General features: G+C 33.4%; 4 protein-coding genes across 4 annotated transcripts; all 4 read right to left on the bottom strand.

The window, feature by feature from the left end:
- Window positions 1–1,161: 1,161 nt before the first annotated feature.
- PHYBLDRAFT_162226 (hypothetical protein) lies at window positions 1,162–2,519 on the bottom strand (the record flags this gene model as incomplete). The annotated part of the gene is made up of 5 exons (XM_018434589.1): window positions 1,162–1,268; window positions 1,430–1,560; window positions 1,658–1,750; window positions 2,036–2,172; window positions 2,457–2,519. 5 exons carry the CDS (start codon window positions 2,517–2,519, stop codon window positions 1,162–1,164), a joined length of 531 nt encoding a protein of 176 aa, XP_018297186.1.
- A 2,901-nt stretch (window positions 2,520–5,420) lies between these two features.
- On the bottom strand, window positions 5,421–6,862 carry PHYBLDRAFT_75413 (hypothetical protein). The gene is made up of 3 exons (XM_018443056.1): window positions 6,618–6,862; window positions 6,458–6,505; window positions 5,421–6,258 (listed from the first exon to the last, which is right to left on the bottom strand). The coding sequence occupies exons 1-3, from the start codon at window positions 6,834–6,836 to the stop codon at window positions 5,665–5,667; spliced, it is 861 nt and encodes a 286-aa protein (XP_018297185.1). The 5' UTR covers window positions 6,837–6,862; the 3' UTR covers window positions 5,421–5,664.
- A 973-nt stretch (window positions 6,863–7,835) lies between these two features.
- Window positions 7,836–8,177, bottom strand: PHYBLDRAFT_58193 (hypothetical protein; the record flags this gene model as incomplete). Its single annotated transcript, XM_018440276.1, has 1 exon — window positions 7,836–8,177. The coding sequence occupies one exon, from the start codon at window positions 8,175–8,177 to the stop codon at window positions 7,836–7,838; it is 342 nt and encodes a 113-aa protein (XP_018297184.1).
- Window positions 8,178–13,651: 5,474 nt separating this feature from the next.
- Window positions 13,652–16,080, bottom strand: PHYBLDRAFT_178985 (hypothetical protein). The gene is made up of 7 exons (XM_018438072.1): window positions 15,868–16,080; window positions 15,612–15,667; window positions 15,332–15,512; window positions 15,035–15,257; window positions 14,781–14,951; window positions 14,520–14,661; window positions 13,652–14,436 (listed from the first exon to the last, which is right to left on the bottom strand). Exons 1-7 carry the CDS (start codon window positions 16,055–16,057, stop codon window positions 13,831–13,833), a joined length of 1,569 nt encoding a protein of 522 aa, XP_018297183.1. The 5' UTR covers window positions 16,058–16,080; the 3' UTR covers window positions 13,652–13,830.
- Window positions 16,081–18,829: the final 2,749 nt, after the last annotated feature.

The following is an 18,829-nucleotide window of genomic DNA, read 5'->3' as shown; positions in this document are numbered from 1 at the left end:
GGTGGCATGAGCGGGGCCAGTTATATATATACAGAAAACAAAGGGCGTGTAACAAAGGAGGGGCTGATAAGATGCTCCCTTGATCTTATCACGTGCGATTTAGACCTTTTTCCTATTTCTTACTTTCCCACCCACTCATTTAATTCAAGGAGAAAAATAACAATCAACTAACTCGCTAGTGAAAATGAGCTGCTTTTTTTTTGTTTTTTTTTTCACTATCAATTCCCCTTCTTTTTTTATTTATTTTTTATTTCCTTTGGTTCGATCACATCTTATCTCTGTATTTCACACGATCCCAAATCACTTTCCCTTACTCTTCTACAGCCAAAATGGATGACGTGCTGTGTAGATCTTCCATCTCCACCCAATTATCTGCCTAAAACAACCAACATTCCACAAAAGGTAATGATAAGACAACCCGACTCAATTCGCCATTCGCCATTCATTTGACAGGGACGAAGGTGTGACGGCCAACCAAATACAACCTAATTTTTTTCATGTATACAAATAATTTGACTTCAACTAAATTTGGGTAAGGAAAACACGACAAAAAAAAAGAGCGTGTTCCAAATTCTATACCTCAAGATTTCCTTTTGGGGATCCGTGAGAGTTTTCTCTAAAAACACTAAGATTCTATAGCCCTCAAAATAGATTGACTGATTGGCTGGTTGATTGATTGATCGATTGATTGATCGATTAATTGATTAATTGATTAATTGATTATGTATTTATTTATTTGTCTGTATGTATACATATGCTTATTATCATTCTTATTATAAACCAATGGCTGGTTACCAGTCAGCTGGAGCTCTTGATTGATCTCCTTCCAAAGGTATATTACAAGGGACAAGTCTATCTTTATTTAGTAAAAAAAGAAAAGTCAGTCAAGAAATGCTCGGTCTGAATGAGGACATAGTTAAACTATAAGTCTTGTATCGTTCAGCATCTTGGGTTAATAAATATTCCTGACTCTCCAATTAGACACAATTTGTCCATATCTTGGATTAGAACTATTCAAAAAAAAAAACATATTTATCTTTCTTCGTATATAATTCTACATCATGTCGTTATTTAATGAGAGAGAGAAATAGAGATCGAATCTCCTTTATAATTGTTACCTTTCTAATATCAGCCAGGTAGAACTCATGCATATTGTGAGATTCATTCAAGGAGAGCAAAATAATGGCCAACTGCTTCCATCTGGGCCTCTTCTCCTAGTCCATTTTCACTTAACGGAACCATCGGTGCCTTACAATCATTCAATAAAGCTGCATCAAGATCCACATATCTTTTTTTTTAGAATACACAATCTTCGAATCCTTCTAGCATTACTCAACCCCCTCCGTTCGCGGTGGAACTTTAGCCTCCCCGATCAGTCCAGTAATTGCAGCAATTAATCCATTATGCTAGTTTTTTTTTATGTATATACAACGAGTGCCGCAATCCACTAGATGGTTCATTTCAGGTGTGACTTGTACGTTCATTGCACACCCACGGTCCTCGTGTTCGATTGATGTAGCCAAACAATGGGATAATATTAGTTTTGTATTGTAAGATCGCCTAGTTTACAAATACACAATACATTATATATATATATAGATTAAAGCTTTACTTATTTATTAGTGCAATTATTAGTGTATTTAAAGCCTTTGCTTACCGATGTATCATTATGGCTGAACATGCCTTGTATTGAGCGGAGAATCGATTGCCTTGGTCCTCCTTTTCGAGGCACATCATTATACCCCATGTCCTACAGCAGATAACCGTTATCTATTACTGTGTTTGTCGACTTGCATTCTTTATGAGGCCGTCGCAGTAACCGTTTTCTTTTTCTTTTTTTTTATTGGGTGTTGATCATTCACACTGGGACCCTGTTTATTCTTGGGTCTCCCAGAATATGAAATCTGGGGCTGCTATCTTTAATAATAGTAATCCTAATAATCCTAATAATAAAGAACTCTCTCTCTCATTCTCTTTCTATTGCCTTGTCCATTTCTATTTTTTTTAAAAAAAAAAAACCAAAAATTAGACTCACAACTCCCTGCTGACGCTTAATGGATTTTTGATCGAGTTCTCCCGCTTTAACTTATGCTTTCTGGACCCTATTCGTTGCAATAGAGCAGCCCTTGGTCTTCTTGCTTGTAGCTCTACTGCATATGATTGCAATACTATCTTTTGCGTTACAGAATTATAAGCACTTTATAGAGGGGCTGTACGTATATGTAGCTCCTAAAAAAATAAAAAGAAGAAGTATTCAACTCATCAGTACAAACACCCTCCCAAAAACAAATACAATATTCTCTGTCTTTCCCTTTCTCTATCTTCCCTCTTCTTCCTCTCTTTGTAATGGTAATTTTTTTTTGCGTTTCCTCCTCCTCTTTCTCTCTTATTATTGTTATTGTTATTATTAAAAGAAATGCTTTTAAGCGTTGTTCAATATCTTCTTGCCATTTTACAAAGTCTCCTTGATTACTGTGTATTTCCTGGACATTATCCACATGGTCAAGAATCGTTCGCATCGTGTTTTTTTACAGAAATCCACCCGAGATATTTGTACATGTCCTAAACCCTGGACGATATGTAGATCCGTATTGAGAAGCATCGGATAATACACACTTGTACATACACCATATATTGAAACATTGGTATGATCTGTAAGGTGGTCCATGGATTATTATTAATAGACTTTTTTCTTTTAAAAAAAAAATGTCAATTATAATCATCTAACTGTTTTGCATTCTTTTTCTTCTTCTATATCTATCCATTCCAAAAGGAGCGTACCCATATATACACATGATATATATATATATATATATTTGTGAGAGAGTGAGAGGAATCTGCTTTTATTTTTATTATTATTATTGCCTCCGTAAAATGCATCACTATTGCATAACCAGTACCGAAAAGAGAAAGCTTCTAGGACTCTATCGATCTCCTGAGTCTCGGCTTTGAAATGAAGCTTAGCGCAAAGTTTGCTATGGTGCCAAATGTCAAAAGAACAAAAAGAAATTAACATGGTTAGCTTTTAGACTGTTGTAAATCTGTTCTATATATACTCACGTTCACACACTCACGCAAAAACACACACACACACACACACACACACACACACACCAAAATGGATCATTCACCTTTAAGACGGGAAATAAAATATTAAAGGGTGAGATTTTTTTTTTCATTGAAGCAGTTGGCTAATTCCAAATACACGGCCTTTCTATACTCAAAGAGAGGCTATTGATATTTTGATTGAATGTCTTTATTTTCTCATAGCTTGAAAATAATACTTAGAGGAGTAGTTATAAGGTCAAAAAGTCTTTAGAGATTGTCCCAACAGGTTATATTTTTGAAGTGATTTGCTTTTAAAATTCAAGATTTTGTGACATAAAATTCCAAGAAAAAAACTGGTTAGCCATTCAAAGTATATATATATATATATATATTTAGTTAATCCAAAAACCTAGCCACCTTAACAGGAAAAGCTTGTAACAATCCTTTTCTTTGCATTTATTGGCTAGCCTCGATACAGAGCACTGAGCGACTGGCTTTCTATGCCTGGGAAAGTGAGGTGTTGATATCATGTTAAAGAACTTAAAAGAGAGGGAAATAATGAAAAGCAAAACAAATTGTCTATTCTACGAAACGACATCTCATCACAGGTGCTTTGATAACTATTACGCCGCAAATAAAACCATTTCTCATCCACACCGCAGACCCAGTGCGAAAGTATAAGAGAAAAAAAAAGGGATAGAGTGCCTAGTTAGCTAGGGGTGAAGTCATCTAGTTGTTGGATAACAGCTATTGTTCTCACCATGATAGTGTCAAGAGAAAAGTCGGCACTGTCAAAGGTAGTTAGCCAATTGGGATACCGGATAGTACAGACTATGATGGATATAACAATAATGTGAAGGGAAGGGGATACAGAAAGAGAGCGACGAATGCCAGTAAGTAGCTCGATGGTATTAGAAACGATCCAGGACAAAAACAATTGCTAAAACGTCAAAGTTCGCATTCGAAATTTGCTACAGCTAAAGATATAATATTCAAAAGAGTCTATCTCATAGAGACAGAGAAGATAGCTTGGTAGATGAAGAAAGGAAGAAATGAAGAAGCGCAACGAAAGAAAAGGTTTCTTTTGTAATATAAAACAACCTTACCGACCTAGAATCTACATCTGCGAAAGTTGTTTTTTGAATGTCAATAAATTAGATCGCATCAGGTGAAAAGAAAAAAGAAATATCCAGCAGCTTTAATAAGTATTTGCAAAATCTGTAATAGTAATACTCTTGTTAATACCATCTTTACCAAACACACGAAAAAGAAGCTTAACAACCTATCAAAAGTGGTCAAGGCAATTCAGTACATGTATACCATAAAATGAATACCAAGAGATATAATACAGTACGTACCAAGATGCTTCTAAAAACTTGTGTATACTTTATACACTAGTGCAATGAACACGATATCAGAACCTGTCTATCATTTAGACATTATTCATATTGTCAGCAACTCATTTGCTGAACATCCACTGACAAATAGCTATTGGATAATATAATCAGAAGACTTTTCATTCAAGTTCCATCGTTATAAGCCTTTGTGTATCAATAAATTAGTAACAACTCTTCTTCTTCCTTTTTTTTTACAATTAGAGATCATTTCAACGAACCTTTTATATTCAGAAATGGCAGCAAAAATCCTACGATGTTCAAATATAGTGATAAAAAAAAATAAAGGTCACAATAGCAACTACCCCCCAGCTATAAAACAAATGTATACGGACGAAGCTACTAGTACAAATACACTAATACGCATAAGAAAATAATACCAAATGTCAATATTTTGCTAGCTATGATTTTTAATGGGTCTTACAGGCTCATAATCTTTTGTCAAGACCTAATTGACAAATTCAACTTGAGTAAAGTTTTTTTTTTTTTTGGAATTTAAGGCTGTTTGAAATTGTATCATTCTTTTTTGGCGATATCCCTATCCTTTCCTTGTCCCTTACATTCTTACAGAACTTACTCGACTTTCAATAAAGGCCAGAAAAGAAGATTCCTATAGTTTATATTTAATTGAACACTTGGACAATTTAATCTTCTTCTAATCCGTACACAAGATCGATTGCCTCTCATCAAACCAAAAAACTTCTCTGCGCTAGATTGGTCTACTTAATCGAATATAATATTTGGAAAATGTCAAGGAAAAGATATCATTACGAAAAAAAAAATCCCCACTACTAATTAAACCTGGCTCATTAGGAAGGTCACATATAAATGTGTTTTATATCAAATTTAAGCCATAAAATATTCAATATCATCCTTTAAGCACTGATCAATGCTTTTTTTTGTATTTTTTTTTTGACGCCTTGATAGATTTGCTTTGAGTTACCCGGAATTGTTAATAAGTCGGGATCTTTCAAAAAAAAATGGGAAAGCAAATACTGTGAGTGTTATTTATTAAAGAGAATGAGATTTTGATGTCTATATATAAATATAAGTATATATATATATATACATTACTACTCAAATCCCTGTTTTGTAATGGTTAGTTTAAACTATATAAATGTGAAGTATACATGTGCCTGGTGTGTAACAACGGAGATTGTTAGCTAGCTAGATTTATTAGCAAGAAGGAAACCAGAGTCTAGTTGTGAAGTTTGGATCTCACTCAATTGTGGTGTGTATACCACAATTTCCATTCCAGGAGCGATTCATGGACATCGTCCTCGAATTTTTTCTGTGCCTCTGGGCTCTTAGATATCGAGGTTGACTGAGTGGGGGAATATGATGAGGGTGATGGAGACAAGGACGATGACAAGGTTGGTTGCGGAAACCCAAGATTTGGTTCGGATAATGGCGGGTCAGAGGAAATATTATGGCAATCATCTACAAAAGCAGTAGTTTCGGGGATCTCAAAAGATTTGTTTCGAAATTCATCGGCCGTCTCATAATCTTCTGTGCAGGCACTTGACTCTGATTTAGATGCTTTGAGCGGGCGGATAACGGAATGGGGTTGGAAGCCAGAGGGAGAAGATATTGAGACTGGACTTGGGATGATTTCTACTGGTGATAAAGGCTGTGAATGATAATCGTCTGTGAATTTTGGCATATGGGCGATTGCTGGTGCGGTGAGAGGAGTGTGGAGACCTGCCCTCAGACTAGAAGAGCGAGTGGGCGGGTGGATTTGTGTGACAACGCGTGGAAGAGGATGCGTCGTGTTGGTACGCTTTATCGGGTTACGATCTCGAGCATTCAAAGTTGACTGGAAGGTTTTAAATAATTATTATCATTATTATTGGTCTTACTTTTTTTTTGGAGGTATGTTCATGTTAATGTTAATGTTCATGTTAATTATATCAAAGACAAGAATATTCATTCATTTATGTACTTAAATTTCTATAATTTTATACTGTATCTTATTAAAGGGAGAGAGAAAAGTAATGTAATATTGTTATTTTTACCTTTTGAGTATGTTTTCGCTGTAATGAAGGATCCCAAACATCATTTTTCTTTGGGTTGATATTTGATGTTATCCGTATATTTGATTCAATAAGATTTAATAAAAAAAAAGTATATATGCTATTGCTCGATCATACGCTAGATTTGATTATGTAATCTAACCTTTGAACTAGTATCTCTATCTGTGTCTGGACTGGTAAGATCTGGCGTCGATCGTGAGCCTGCCTCGATTCGTAGGATTTCTAAAGAGGCTGACTGAAGCTGTTGGTTATCTCCTGGGCTAAGAGGGAGAGAAGGAGTCTTTTCGGTTGTGTCAGTGGTGCGAGATCTGGATCGACGGTATGCCAATGACTGGCTGCGTTTTGGAGGTGAGAAAACCATGAAATAAAAAATAAAAAGAACAAAGGAGGGAAGAGAAGAGAAAGAAAGAAAGAAATAAGAAGAAGAAAATAATAATAATAGTCAGAAAGTCAATTAGTACTTTAGTACTAATGTCATTTGTCTATATAAATCACAGGGAATCTCTTGGAGGAAATTGGGGAAACTTTTTAAAATTTTTATTTATATGTTTTTTATTTTATTTATTTATCTCTTGTGTGTGTGTGCCTTGATGTGGTACACCTTCATAATATATACCTATATATCTATTGGTCCATTTTTTTTATTATAGTCTTCTCTTCTCTTGACTTGACGTGAAATGACCATAATTTTCATTTTTAATATTAATATTAATATTAATATTAATACCGTTTCAAACTTCAATTTAATATGATCAATAAACATATGTATATAGACCCAAAATAAAAACCAACCAATTCATTTTAGTCTCTTAATCTCAAGCCGAGGTATTAAAATACACGGAGTCGGAGAGGTGCTGACTCGTGGATTTAAACAGTGCCTTAACTCAGCGAACTTTGGGTCGAGTCTAAAAATGGAAGAAAGTAATTGCCGAGTTATTGGATTCTCATTTTATGTTATATGTGTGTATGGGATATTCTTGTGTCAACGTTAATAATATATTTCACTGTGTCAAGATAAATAAGGACCTGGTGTACATAATAAGTGCACATCAAGAAAAAATATTGTACTGTACCATTAGAAATTTGCCTATCTGATCTTCTTCTTCTAACACACACAGAAACATCTCTTTATATAGCCATAAATGTCAATATCAAAGAAAACAAATATATCTTGGCAGATTGAAAAAAAAAATTGGTGTAGCAAAGACTAGCGGTAATTAAACACATTTCTATTGTCTACAATTGTAGACAAGCGCACAAATTGTTCAAATAGCACCTTCTCTTATCCAACAGGCAATTAAATAAGAGCAGAAATAAACAAGCCACTTTTTATTATAATTACAATTACAATTATTATTCTTTATTTCTCTTCAACAACTCCATTAACATGATAGAATTCTGAGCAAGCAAGATGGTCTCGTTGTGATCCTTGTCGTTTTTGGTGAGGGTCGCGACGGCAATCCTGACATGGAACTGTATTTATATGACCGATCAAATCTGGAGGCAAGTGGTCTTTCGAAGGTTCAAATGTGTCGACGGCATGTTTGGGTGCATCGTGGATTATCTCAATGGGGTTTCCGTATTGTAATGAGAAATGATCGTCTAACAGAATCGGATCGCGCTCTTCAGATGGTGTATGAGGATGTTCCGTGTTTGAAGACGACTCGTTGTGTAAATCGTGAGAGGTTTTTGGTGTGTGCATGACAATGAATCGAATGTACAATGAAAATGAAAGTAAAAAAAAAATGAAAAAAAAAAATTGAAAGCAAAAAATGAGCGTCTATTTAAATAGAAACTGAAACCACTATGATGATATTCATGCAAATTATATATATATTCTCACAGCGATTTGTTATATTCGAAATCAGATTCTTCTCACCCCAAGAAATCCAATTTCATAATGGGTTAGATTCTAGTCTATGAGCTTAAAAGGTGCCATTAAACAAATAAATGTCTTATATGCGCGTGTATAAGATGAATCTAAAAAACAACAACATTTAGTATTTGTATTTGGCTTGTTACTTTAGTCATTATTATTTGATACCTCTTTTAATTAAAGAAAAAATATCAAGTTAAAGCCAGTATTACTCTTCTTTGGAATGGGGTTGAGTTTAACCAAAAAAAATACAGCATGATTGCACTGAAGTTCTGACAATATTTTATAGAGTTAGGAAGCTCAAGATAAACGAAATATTTGTAACGATTCTTAAAAGAAATAAATAAAGGTGCAGCGGCTTCTGTCAGAGCAAAAAAAAATCCAAAACTTTGTGCATCGAGTATAAAAAAGTATAGGAATTGTATAATACAAATATACATGTTTGGTCCAATAAATTAATTGAAATAAAAGTGTGGGATCCTGTGATAGCTGCTGCTTAAAGCTCCGAATCCTTAATAGCACTCGTTTGTGGATATATAGGAAATAACATGAGTGCAGTGTTCCAAAAATACTGTCTGAAGTATTGATTTTACATCTTTAATAAATAATAAATAATAAATAAGAAATAAAATAAAAACCATACGGTACTAAAGCTGTAAAATTACACACAAAGTGCAAAATCATATCAATGATCACCATAAGCTCTATATCATAATGAGAGTACTCTGTACTAAATCACTACAAAATTTGCCATTCACAGGGATACAAATTCTTAGGTCCCACATTTTCCTGCCGAATGTATATAAAAACATTATTTAAAGGCGGTCATAACCCAAAATTTCAATATTAATATTTTTGTTGGATTGAAAAAAAAAATGGCATTTTGATCAATATTTGAGCAATCAATGTCAAACAGCGTCTAAATAATGGATCCTCATGTACTCCACCAGGTTGCTTATGCATATAAAAGAACTTGGCTTAACCAATCTAGATTTATAGCTGATTTTCTACATTTAATTTGCTATTTTGATCAAAATGCTCTTTTTTATTAAACCCCTTTTCATTTCACCAGTAAACTCGATAATATTCAATGTGTAATTATGTAATTAAATAAATATGCATAGAATTGTAATAGCTATAATAATGAAGCCCCAATGTGGATTAATATCATATAAGTTAATCTAACCAACCTCCAAACGATCTGGGCACCATTGGAAACCTCAATTGAGCCACACAATACTCACAAAGCTCATAAAAAATTGACACATTTATTCTGACCATCGCATATACAAACTCTTTTTGTCCCTAAGATGTTTTTGAATAATTATATTTTGAGGATCTGTGAATGCTATTAATGAAATATCTGATCTATTCAGTGCCTATTTGTGTTCTCGGAACCCTGTGCTTTGAAGGTCTGCAAATAATATATATACGGTAATATAAACCAAAGTACTTTCCTGCAAAATGTAATAAACCCCGACTTGAAAATAGCTTGGAGAGATCGAGGCTCAAAAAAAAAAAGAAAATAACTATCAAGCGTGTAAAGCAGGTATCTTGACACAGTAATTTCCTTCTAAAAGTCTTTACTAAATCCTATAAAATAAAGTCACTCTTCTTTAAAAACATTTGCTCTTGTGTTTTTCTGTGTCTTGCATTGTTCACTATTAAAAATTATACACGCTGATTGGTAACATATATAATAATTGAGATATTATCCTTGTAATAGTCAAAACTCTATTATCTTTCTAAGAAAATCAACCAGACATCGACTGTACATATATTTAACAAGTACTTTCAAGAGTTCAACAGTTTTTAAACGCGTGTGCCTTCTGTTTTTTACCTTAAAAACTCTTGCTTTCTATCATGAGTGGCTGTTAAAAGGATGCGCGAATCAACATCGGACGTCAGGCTGAATGAGAAAACTAGGGAATTGATCTTTAATGCGCAATGTTCTGACAAACTCATTTCTGCAAAAATATGATGAGAGTTATATATAAGCTAATGAGCTATTCGCATGAGCAGAATTGTAGTTTCTGATGGTAAATAAGGTTTCGCATCGTTGTCGCTCGTCTTTTTCTGTTTTTTGCGTCCTTTTTTGTTTACTTTTTGCCTTTTTTTTTCATGGTCTTTAGCTCTAGTAGTCACATGCATATGAAAATAGTCACGAATTTTTTTCCTTTAGTTTTTTTTAAAGGGGTACACGCCAGCGATGAAAGGATTCAAGAGATGTGTAAAATAATGGAAGACTCCATTTACTTTAGTCTTCTTCACTGAAAAGAAACTCGCGAAACTCAACTCCGTTAATGTAGTTCAAGTGACGATTGACGTTCTTTCAAAAAAAAAGTGTGTGTGTGTGTTAGGTACCACCACACTCGTCTGTAGTATTTCTTTTTGGAATTGGTTTGAGTTTAATAAAGAAGTGCAGTATGATTGTACTGAAGTTCTGACGATATTTTCTAGAGTTAGAGATCTCAAGAGAAACGAAAGATTCGTAACGGTTCTTAAATGAAGAAAATAAAGGTGTAGTGGTTTCTATCAGAGAAGAACTCTAAGACTTTGTACATCGAAGATAAAAAAGTATGGGAACTGTATAATACAAATAAACATATTTGGCCCAGTAAATTAGTTGAAATAAAAGGGTGAGATCCTGTGGTAGCTGCTGCCTAAAGCTCTGGATCCTTAATAACACCCGTGTGTGGGTGTATAGGAGATAACATTAGTGTCGTGTTCCAGAGATACAAAGGTACCATCGAGTTTATAGCTATATGTATATAATATACTGCTCTATCATGCAAATACTCTATACACTCTTGACAGCATTTTCCACTAATTAATCGCGGAACCTGTCCTCACGCAATAAGAGTAATTTTTGGGACACGACACTTGTAATGTCCGCTATTTAAAAGCATCGTTTAAGGGTGTAAATATCGATATCTCCATCAATATTGGTCTGTTGCTGGTCAAACAAGCACTAAGAATTATGGATCAATTTGATAAATAGCTTTACTTAATAAAAAAACACAATTATTTGATTTTTTTTAGACGTATGTCTTGTGCGAACTTTCCGATTAAACACGCTTAGATGGTGTAAATATCGAAATTGACATTTTTTTATCTATCGATATCTCCACGAATATTGATTTGTTATTGGTCAAATAAGCACTGGGTATCATAGGTCAATTTGGTCAACAGCTTTACTTAATAGCACAAAACATAAATGTTCAATTTGTTTTTAAGTGTATACCCTGAGGGAACTTTTGGATCAAACAAGCTTATGTGGTGTAAATATCCAAAATCGTATTAGTAAATTGTCTTTTAGAGTGAAAAAATGAGATATTTTGCTCAATATTTGAGTAATCATAGTCAAATAACCTTTAAATAGTGGATTATAGTATACCGCATCATGATACTTATATGCGTAAAGATAATTTGCTTAATTGATTTGTATCTATAGCTGACTTTCTGTAGTTAATTGGTCATTTTGATCAAAAATGATCTTTTTTAGTCTACAGTTCTTCAAAGTATATAAGCCAGGATGTGAGAGTTAGAGAGACTTTCTCTTTTTATTATGTTTTTTTTTAGAATATAAAGGGTTATAATGATATTTGATACGAATCTGTATATTATCCCTAAAACAAGAAAGCTAGAGTAGTCAATATGGCGCTCGATGTATTGATATTGATACTGATATGATTCTTACTTCTTTTCTAATATTATTATCTAGAGCTTTGACTGTACATTTAAGGATAAATATAGTTCATTCAAGTATGGTCTACACTCGTACTTGATACTATATTCACTCTATAGATAGATACAGCTTTAGGCCAATTTACTGCTTGAATGATCAATGATAAAGCCAATATGGTGTTTTGCTTAATACTAATCTTAAGAAAAGTGGTCGATGGTTTTCTTTGCAAAAACAGGATATAGGATATGCTGATAGAAATTACACAATCCGCTGTGTGTGTTTTTTAGATAATATCTTTCAGAGAAATTAACCCTTTCTTTATTATGAATAGTACCGGAAGTGCTTCTGTTTGTTTGTTTGCTTGTTTGTTTGGATTTCTACTCGTATATTGTCTAAATTCTTCAAGTCATCTTTAACAATATGCACCATAGCTACTTTAACCATGAATGTCTTGAACATCAATTATTATTATTATTATATTTTCTACAAATATGACTTTGTTGTAATAAAGATATCTAGCCATCTTATTAAAAATTTGTAACATGCTGATAGCATTTGAAAGATTCAAGAATATTATTGAAAAGATCTCCAAACCACAATTCCTTTTTACTTTCGAAAAGTCTGATCGAGTTCTTTAGATTCGTTATTTGAGCCTCTGTTTCTTTGTATTTCTCATGGTGTTAGTCAATAAAATAAGTGAAAAGTCTATTGATTGTCTTTATTTAAAAATATAACAAGTAATCATAAAAAAGTCTGTACACATCTTTAACTCTTTTTTCCTTCTTTTCTTTTCCTTCTCTCTCTCTCTCTCTCTCTCTTCACCCCCCTTTTTTTTCTTATTTTTTTTTAAAGCAACTGCATTACAAAGGAGTATCTCACATGATGGTCATAGATCCCAACTGTATTTATATGTTTTGTGCGCACGAGTTAAACTTTTTTTTTTATGCAGTGCACAAACACAAAGGAACAAAGAATAAAGATTCTTTTTTTAAAAATAATAATCATGTACATATATAACCTTATGTTACGATTATTTTATTTTATTTTGCGTTTTTATTTGTGTTTGTGTTTGTGTCTATGCACGGTCTTTTAAGCAAGACTATTGATTTTGTACACATAGATGACATTTACGTCAAAGAGTACTAAAGAATATATTTTTTTTTCTCTTGGTTTAGAGTCCCTCACATGGAATGTCATAATTTACACTCATGGACATTGGTCTGTGATAGTTATGTAATATATATATCTATATATCTATATAAAAACCAAAAAGAAAGGAAAAAATGATAGTTTAGAAGAAGTATATAGAATATTTGTGTATTTTTTTTAGGGTTTGGTTTTGGTTTTTTATAAATAAAATAAAGAAACGCTCATTTGATGTATCAGGTTCCTTTACTTACGTCATGTTATAACAGCTGTGTATATTACTGTGTTGTTGCTGAGCATGTATACTGTTATTGGTGCAATAATGATGATGATGATAATAATAATAATAATAATAATAATAATAATAATAATAAAAGGGGAGATAAACCGGTAATCTAGTATAGAAGAATAAGAAACAAAAGAAGCAGTATGTTTATGGTTACAAGAAAGCACAGACACAGAAGCGGACAGACGCTTAGACATAGACATAGACATAGATATTGTCATAGTCATAGTCATAGACCGATGTGTTTATTAAATTTTGCTCGAGTTGTCTTATTTGTGTGTCTGACTCCAAGCCTCTGACTTGTATGTGTGATGTAGAATGTGATGTATAGTGTGATGTATGGTGGTGTTATAAATCATCTAAGCCTTTCTCCACTTGGCCTGAAATGAAGTATCCTTTGCACTCTTGTCACTACACCCCTTGACAATTTCCGTTGCCGGATAGACCGGACACTTTGAACGCATACACCTTAATATCGATCCTGCCGTGTCCCGACCCTCAAACCAAGCACCATGTAGATAGCCATAAAAGTCAGCTGACATTGCTTCCCCTGAAAACCACAGCCGAGGAGGACTGGCATTTGATCCATTAAAGCCACGAAGAGGAGCACGCATATTGTCGTGGTGCTGGGTCGACACACCCAGGGGCCAGTTTGAATAAGATCCTCTAAAGAGAGGATTTGTGTGCCAGCGAGGAATCAGAATCTCGGTGGGTTTGGTGATGTTGGCAGACGGGAACATTCTTTTGAGCACCTCGACAATTTCTTGTTCGACCTGCTCGGGATCCAGCTTCTCGATTCTTTCAGACTCCTTGAACGTGGTCGTGACCATAAGTATGTTGTCCTTGGCCGCACTCTTGTTCTTTTTACGCTGAGGATCGGTTGCAAAATATCCTGGTGCATTGAGATTCTGCCAGACTGTGTAATAGCCAGGGCGTTGACTGAAATCTCCAGCGTACAGAGCAAACTAAAATCAATAACAATTTTTGATTATTCATTTTACTCATTCATTCATTCATTCAATCATATATTTTCGCTTTTTTTTTTTACCTGCCAATCACCCCAAAACTTGGTATCGAATTTCAAAAATATTTTTGTGTAAGTAGCCATGTGGAAACTAAGCAGAGCCTCCCGCTTCCAGTCTGGAAAGGCAGGTACAAAGTTGACGCTATCACTTTGCAGTACACCCAACCTAATTCATTCAAAATAAACCCAAGCCATACACACACACACACACATAAAGTAAGTTATTCAGACCTCAACTTGGATCTACATATATATACATATAGTAAAGATTTTTTTTCTACTCACGAAAATGTACAGATGCAATAGTCTGCGATGATTGTATCTCCATCGGCAGTCGTGATAACCACATCTTCAGCACCATATGTGATATCAGTTACCAGAGTATTTAACATCAGACGAGGATCATTTGGTTTGAGGAAAAGTCTAGTCTCTTCTTTGAGGATATGATTAAAGCCACTAAAAAAGACAAAAAGATATCAAGATTTTGTCAGACAAAAGAAAATATCTTTTTTTTATTATTATTATTAAAATAGGCTTACCGTTCATCGACAACAAATCCATCTTCACCAGGATAAGTACCGGCAATCATCTCAGCAGTTCCGGCAGAATAGTCAAGCGAGGCCAGTTCTGCAGGTTCTGCTAATTCCCAATCGACAGAAAAATATTCAACTGCTGCCTTGAGACTAGTATCCGGCTTCCAGCGAACCATACTTAGACCAGTACGAGCAGACACATCCACTTGATTTGATTCCACACGCTGGCCTAATAAATTATATATATATAAAGGTGAATAAATGCATAAGCTGCTTAGAGATAGTAAATAACCAAACCCTTACTTGCATAATTAACTAGATCAACCATATATTCTGCAAATGTGTCATACACCTGTCTACCATATCCATCCTTGATTTGGCCATCATCATCATAAAACTCCACATCGTCCTTTTCATTAGGAGCTGTCTTGAGACCATGTTTGGTAGCGAGATTGTAGATTGGATTGGAACCTTGACCATAAATCTTTATTTATTTGTTTATGAGATATTAGATGTCTAGTATTGAACATTAAGGTCCTTTACTATAGAGTCCGAATTGTAAACCTTTCTATTTCATTCTTACCCAATTTGCACCAATCTCGACCTGGTAATCACCAAACCCTGTGTGCTGTACTCTACCTTTTTTTGAATAAGACAAGAAAATGGTATAAAATGAATATTTGCAATGTATATATATATATATATTGTTATTGAATCATTTGGTATTTGTGGTGGTGAGACAGGAGAGAGAGAGAGAGAAAAGGTGGAGGAAGTACTGTATTATGTCTAGTTATCTGACTCTGCTTCTGATCTAATTCTAAAATTCCTGGGCAGCTTACCTCCTACAAAAGACTGGGCATCAACGATAATAAAATCCTTCATATTTGCAGAGTTGAATCGCTTGGCCGCAGAGATGCCAGCACCACCTGCTCCAAGGATAGCAACCTTTGTACGGTGTACCTTTGGTCTAGCATCTACCGAGAATACCAGACAAGCAACTGCTCCCAAAATAGGGATAAAATTTACCATTAAAGAAAGTCGAGTTAATTAACAAAAGAGAAAAAGAAAAAGAAAAAAAAATAAGAATAAGAATTATAATTATTGTGCACAGTAATTTATTATTTATATATATTTATACACACATATACATGGAACCTGGTTGAGTTTTGATAAGCTTGCAGATTTTTCTTATTTTATATATACACACACACACACACACAAATGGAAAAATGATAATAATAATTAATATTCTTTATATATATATATAATAAGAGGAAGAGGAGGTGTTACATTGTGTGTAGTGTGTGTAGTATCTGTGTGCGTGTGTGTTTAGAATTCTTTAAAATAAATAAATAGATAGATAGATAGATAGATAGCTAGATATAAATCTTCTGGTCTTGGTGTTACAAGTGGAACAAAATATTATAAGAAAGATATTTGGACTCCTTTGTCAGTAAACCTTTTACTTATTTCATTATTATTTCTTGATTTAAACACATTCCTACTCTACTCATCATCTTTTATGCTGCTACTGCTGCTGTTGCTGCTGTTACTACTACTACTACTACTACTACTACTTTTTTTTTTAAAAAAAAAGAAAAAATTAACAGTAGAATTCAATACTTTTAATGTAATATAACAAAAATGGAAATCAAAAGAAGTTGAAAGTTTGATTCTGATTTTCTTGGTTCTCTTAAAATATAGATACACAAAGATCTTGGGTGCTATAAAAAAAAAGAAAAGAGGGGGGGGGGGGGGGGGGGGGAACAGAGAGAATCGCGTGAGGTACGGTAACTAAGAATAATATTAAGAGAAAAAAAATCCCTTTTTTTTAAAAAAAAAATTGAACATCTGCTTATAATTTATAGATTCATGTATTTCTTTATGGTTTCACAACCCTTTATCTTCACACGATATGTCACCACGTTGGTTAGTTTTTTTTTTATTATTTTTATCATTTACTGCCACAGAGCTAAGTAACACACACGACTTTCCGTCCCCTCCGTCTCATCCGTTTGTCCCTCCCGCTCACCCGATTTCCGCAATCAATCACCCACCTGGCTGCTTTTGTGCTTGTTTGTTGTATAATCAGTAGAGATAGAAATATTCATTATACACCGTTTATATGAATATACTAGTTATCCAACTATTGGTACACCTCTCTTTATATATGCATTTGATTCCTTGAAAGGCAGTCAAGGACAACCATTGAATAGAATTAAACAGGCCAAGCTTACTTGTTCCTGGAATAAACTTTTTGTGTAAAGAACAAGGTAAAGAAATTAACTATTTTGCCAAACCAACCAGTCTAAAGAAAATGTGATGTGATATGGGTTTCTTTTTTTTATATATATATATTTCTCTGTGTATCTATGGAAACATATTGGATAATATAATCTGTGAACTAGTCTTCCTTTTTTGGATAAATCTGGTACTCACAAAAAAATAATAATTTAGAAATCCCAACAACGATATAGAAAATAATTCTGTCATTTTTTTTTTGATTTTATTTTATTTTATTGCTAGGTTGTTTCAAAATAACAATAACATTTTGATTTTAATTTTTGAACTAGAAACCAATATATATATATAGACCCCCCCCCTCTACCTTTCCTTACACAAAAAATAAATAAAATCAAATAGACTTTTTTTTTTTTTTTTTTTTTTTTAAAAAAAAACTTTCTTTCTTTTCTTGTACAAGGAAATCAAAACAATGATATTCAGGGCAAGAATCTTTTTTTTTTTTAAGAAAAAAGGATCTATTATAATAGTAATGCTAATGATGATTTCTACAATTTGCGATTATTATCACTATTAATTTTTTGTGATTTCTGTTTTCTTCCTTTTTCTCACACTTTTACTATTTATTCTATTAAATGCTATTTGTCTATATACCATAAAAAGATTATCTAATCAGTCAGTCAGTGGATCAATCACAAATAAAAATAAATAAAAAATAAAAATCCATTTCTTGCTTTATTTCAAATAGAGTGAGTTTTTCATAATAAAAATATAAGAAAAAAATGTATGTATGAATGTATATAGATAGATAGATAGATAGATAGATAGATAGATAGATAGATAGATATTTATATACAAAATAGGTAAACAATGCACTGATGAAGAGAGTGAGAAGAAGAAGAAGAAAAAAAGGTATGAATAAAAAGGAGGAACAAGTGTTTATGGCCAACAAACAATAATTTAAAAAAATCATAAAAAAAAATGAGAAAAATGACATATAGGGGAAAAATGAAGAAAATAAAATGAAGGTATATGAAATATATATATATATATATAAGATTTTTAAAAAAAAGAATAGCGAGTGAGTGAATGGTGAGGAAATAATAGAGGCCACATATAAAAATAATAATAAATCAACACTGAAGAATAAGTAAATAAACAAAGGGAGGGAATAGATATCATAAGATCATAGAAAGTGTGTACACATATAGAATAGATATAGGTAGCTAGGTAGCTAGGTAGCTAGGTATGAATGTATGTATATATGAATGAATGAGTAAATGATTGAATGAATGAAAAAAAAATATGTATATCAAAAGAAATGAACGTTGGGTAGAGAAAATGAATGTAAAGGTGAATAAAGATTCTTCACTGTTGGTATTTGGTATTTGGTATTTGATATTTGGTATTCGTGCCTAGCGAAAGGCCGTTGTGAGATCAAGTGGAGCGTATGAATATAGTTGGCTGGGCATAATGTCTTGGAAGGCTATGGGGTCACAGGTAGAGTGGATATTCATCATCAAAGACGACGGATCAAAACAGGTGTTGTGATCTGGAGGT

This window comes from Phycomyces blakesleeanus, assembly GCF_001638985.1.
Source record: "Phycomyces blakesleeanus NRRL 1555(-) unplaced genomic scaffold PHYBLscaffold_2, whole genome shotgun sequence".
Lineage (NCBI taxonomy): Eukaryota > Fungi > Mucoromycota > Mucoromycetes > Mucorales > Phycomycetaceae > Phycomyces > Phycomyces blakesleeanus.
Note: the sequence above shows the minus strand (reverse complement) of the source record. Positions and strands in the feature narration are given on the sequence as shown.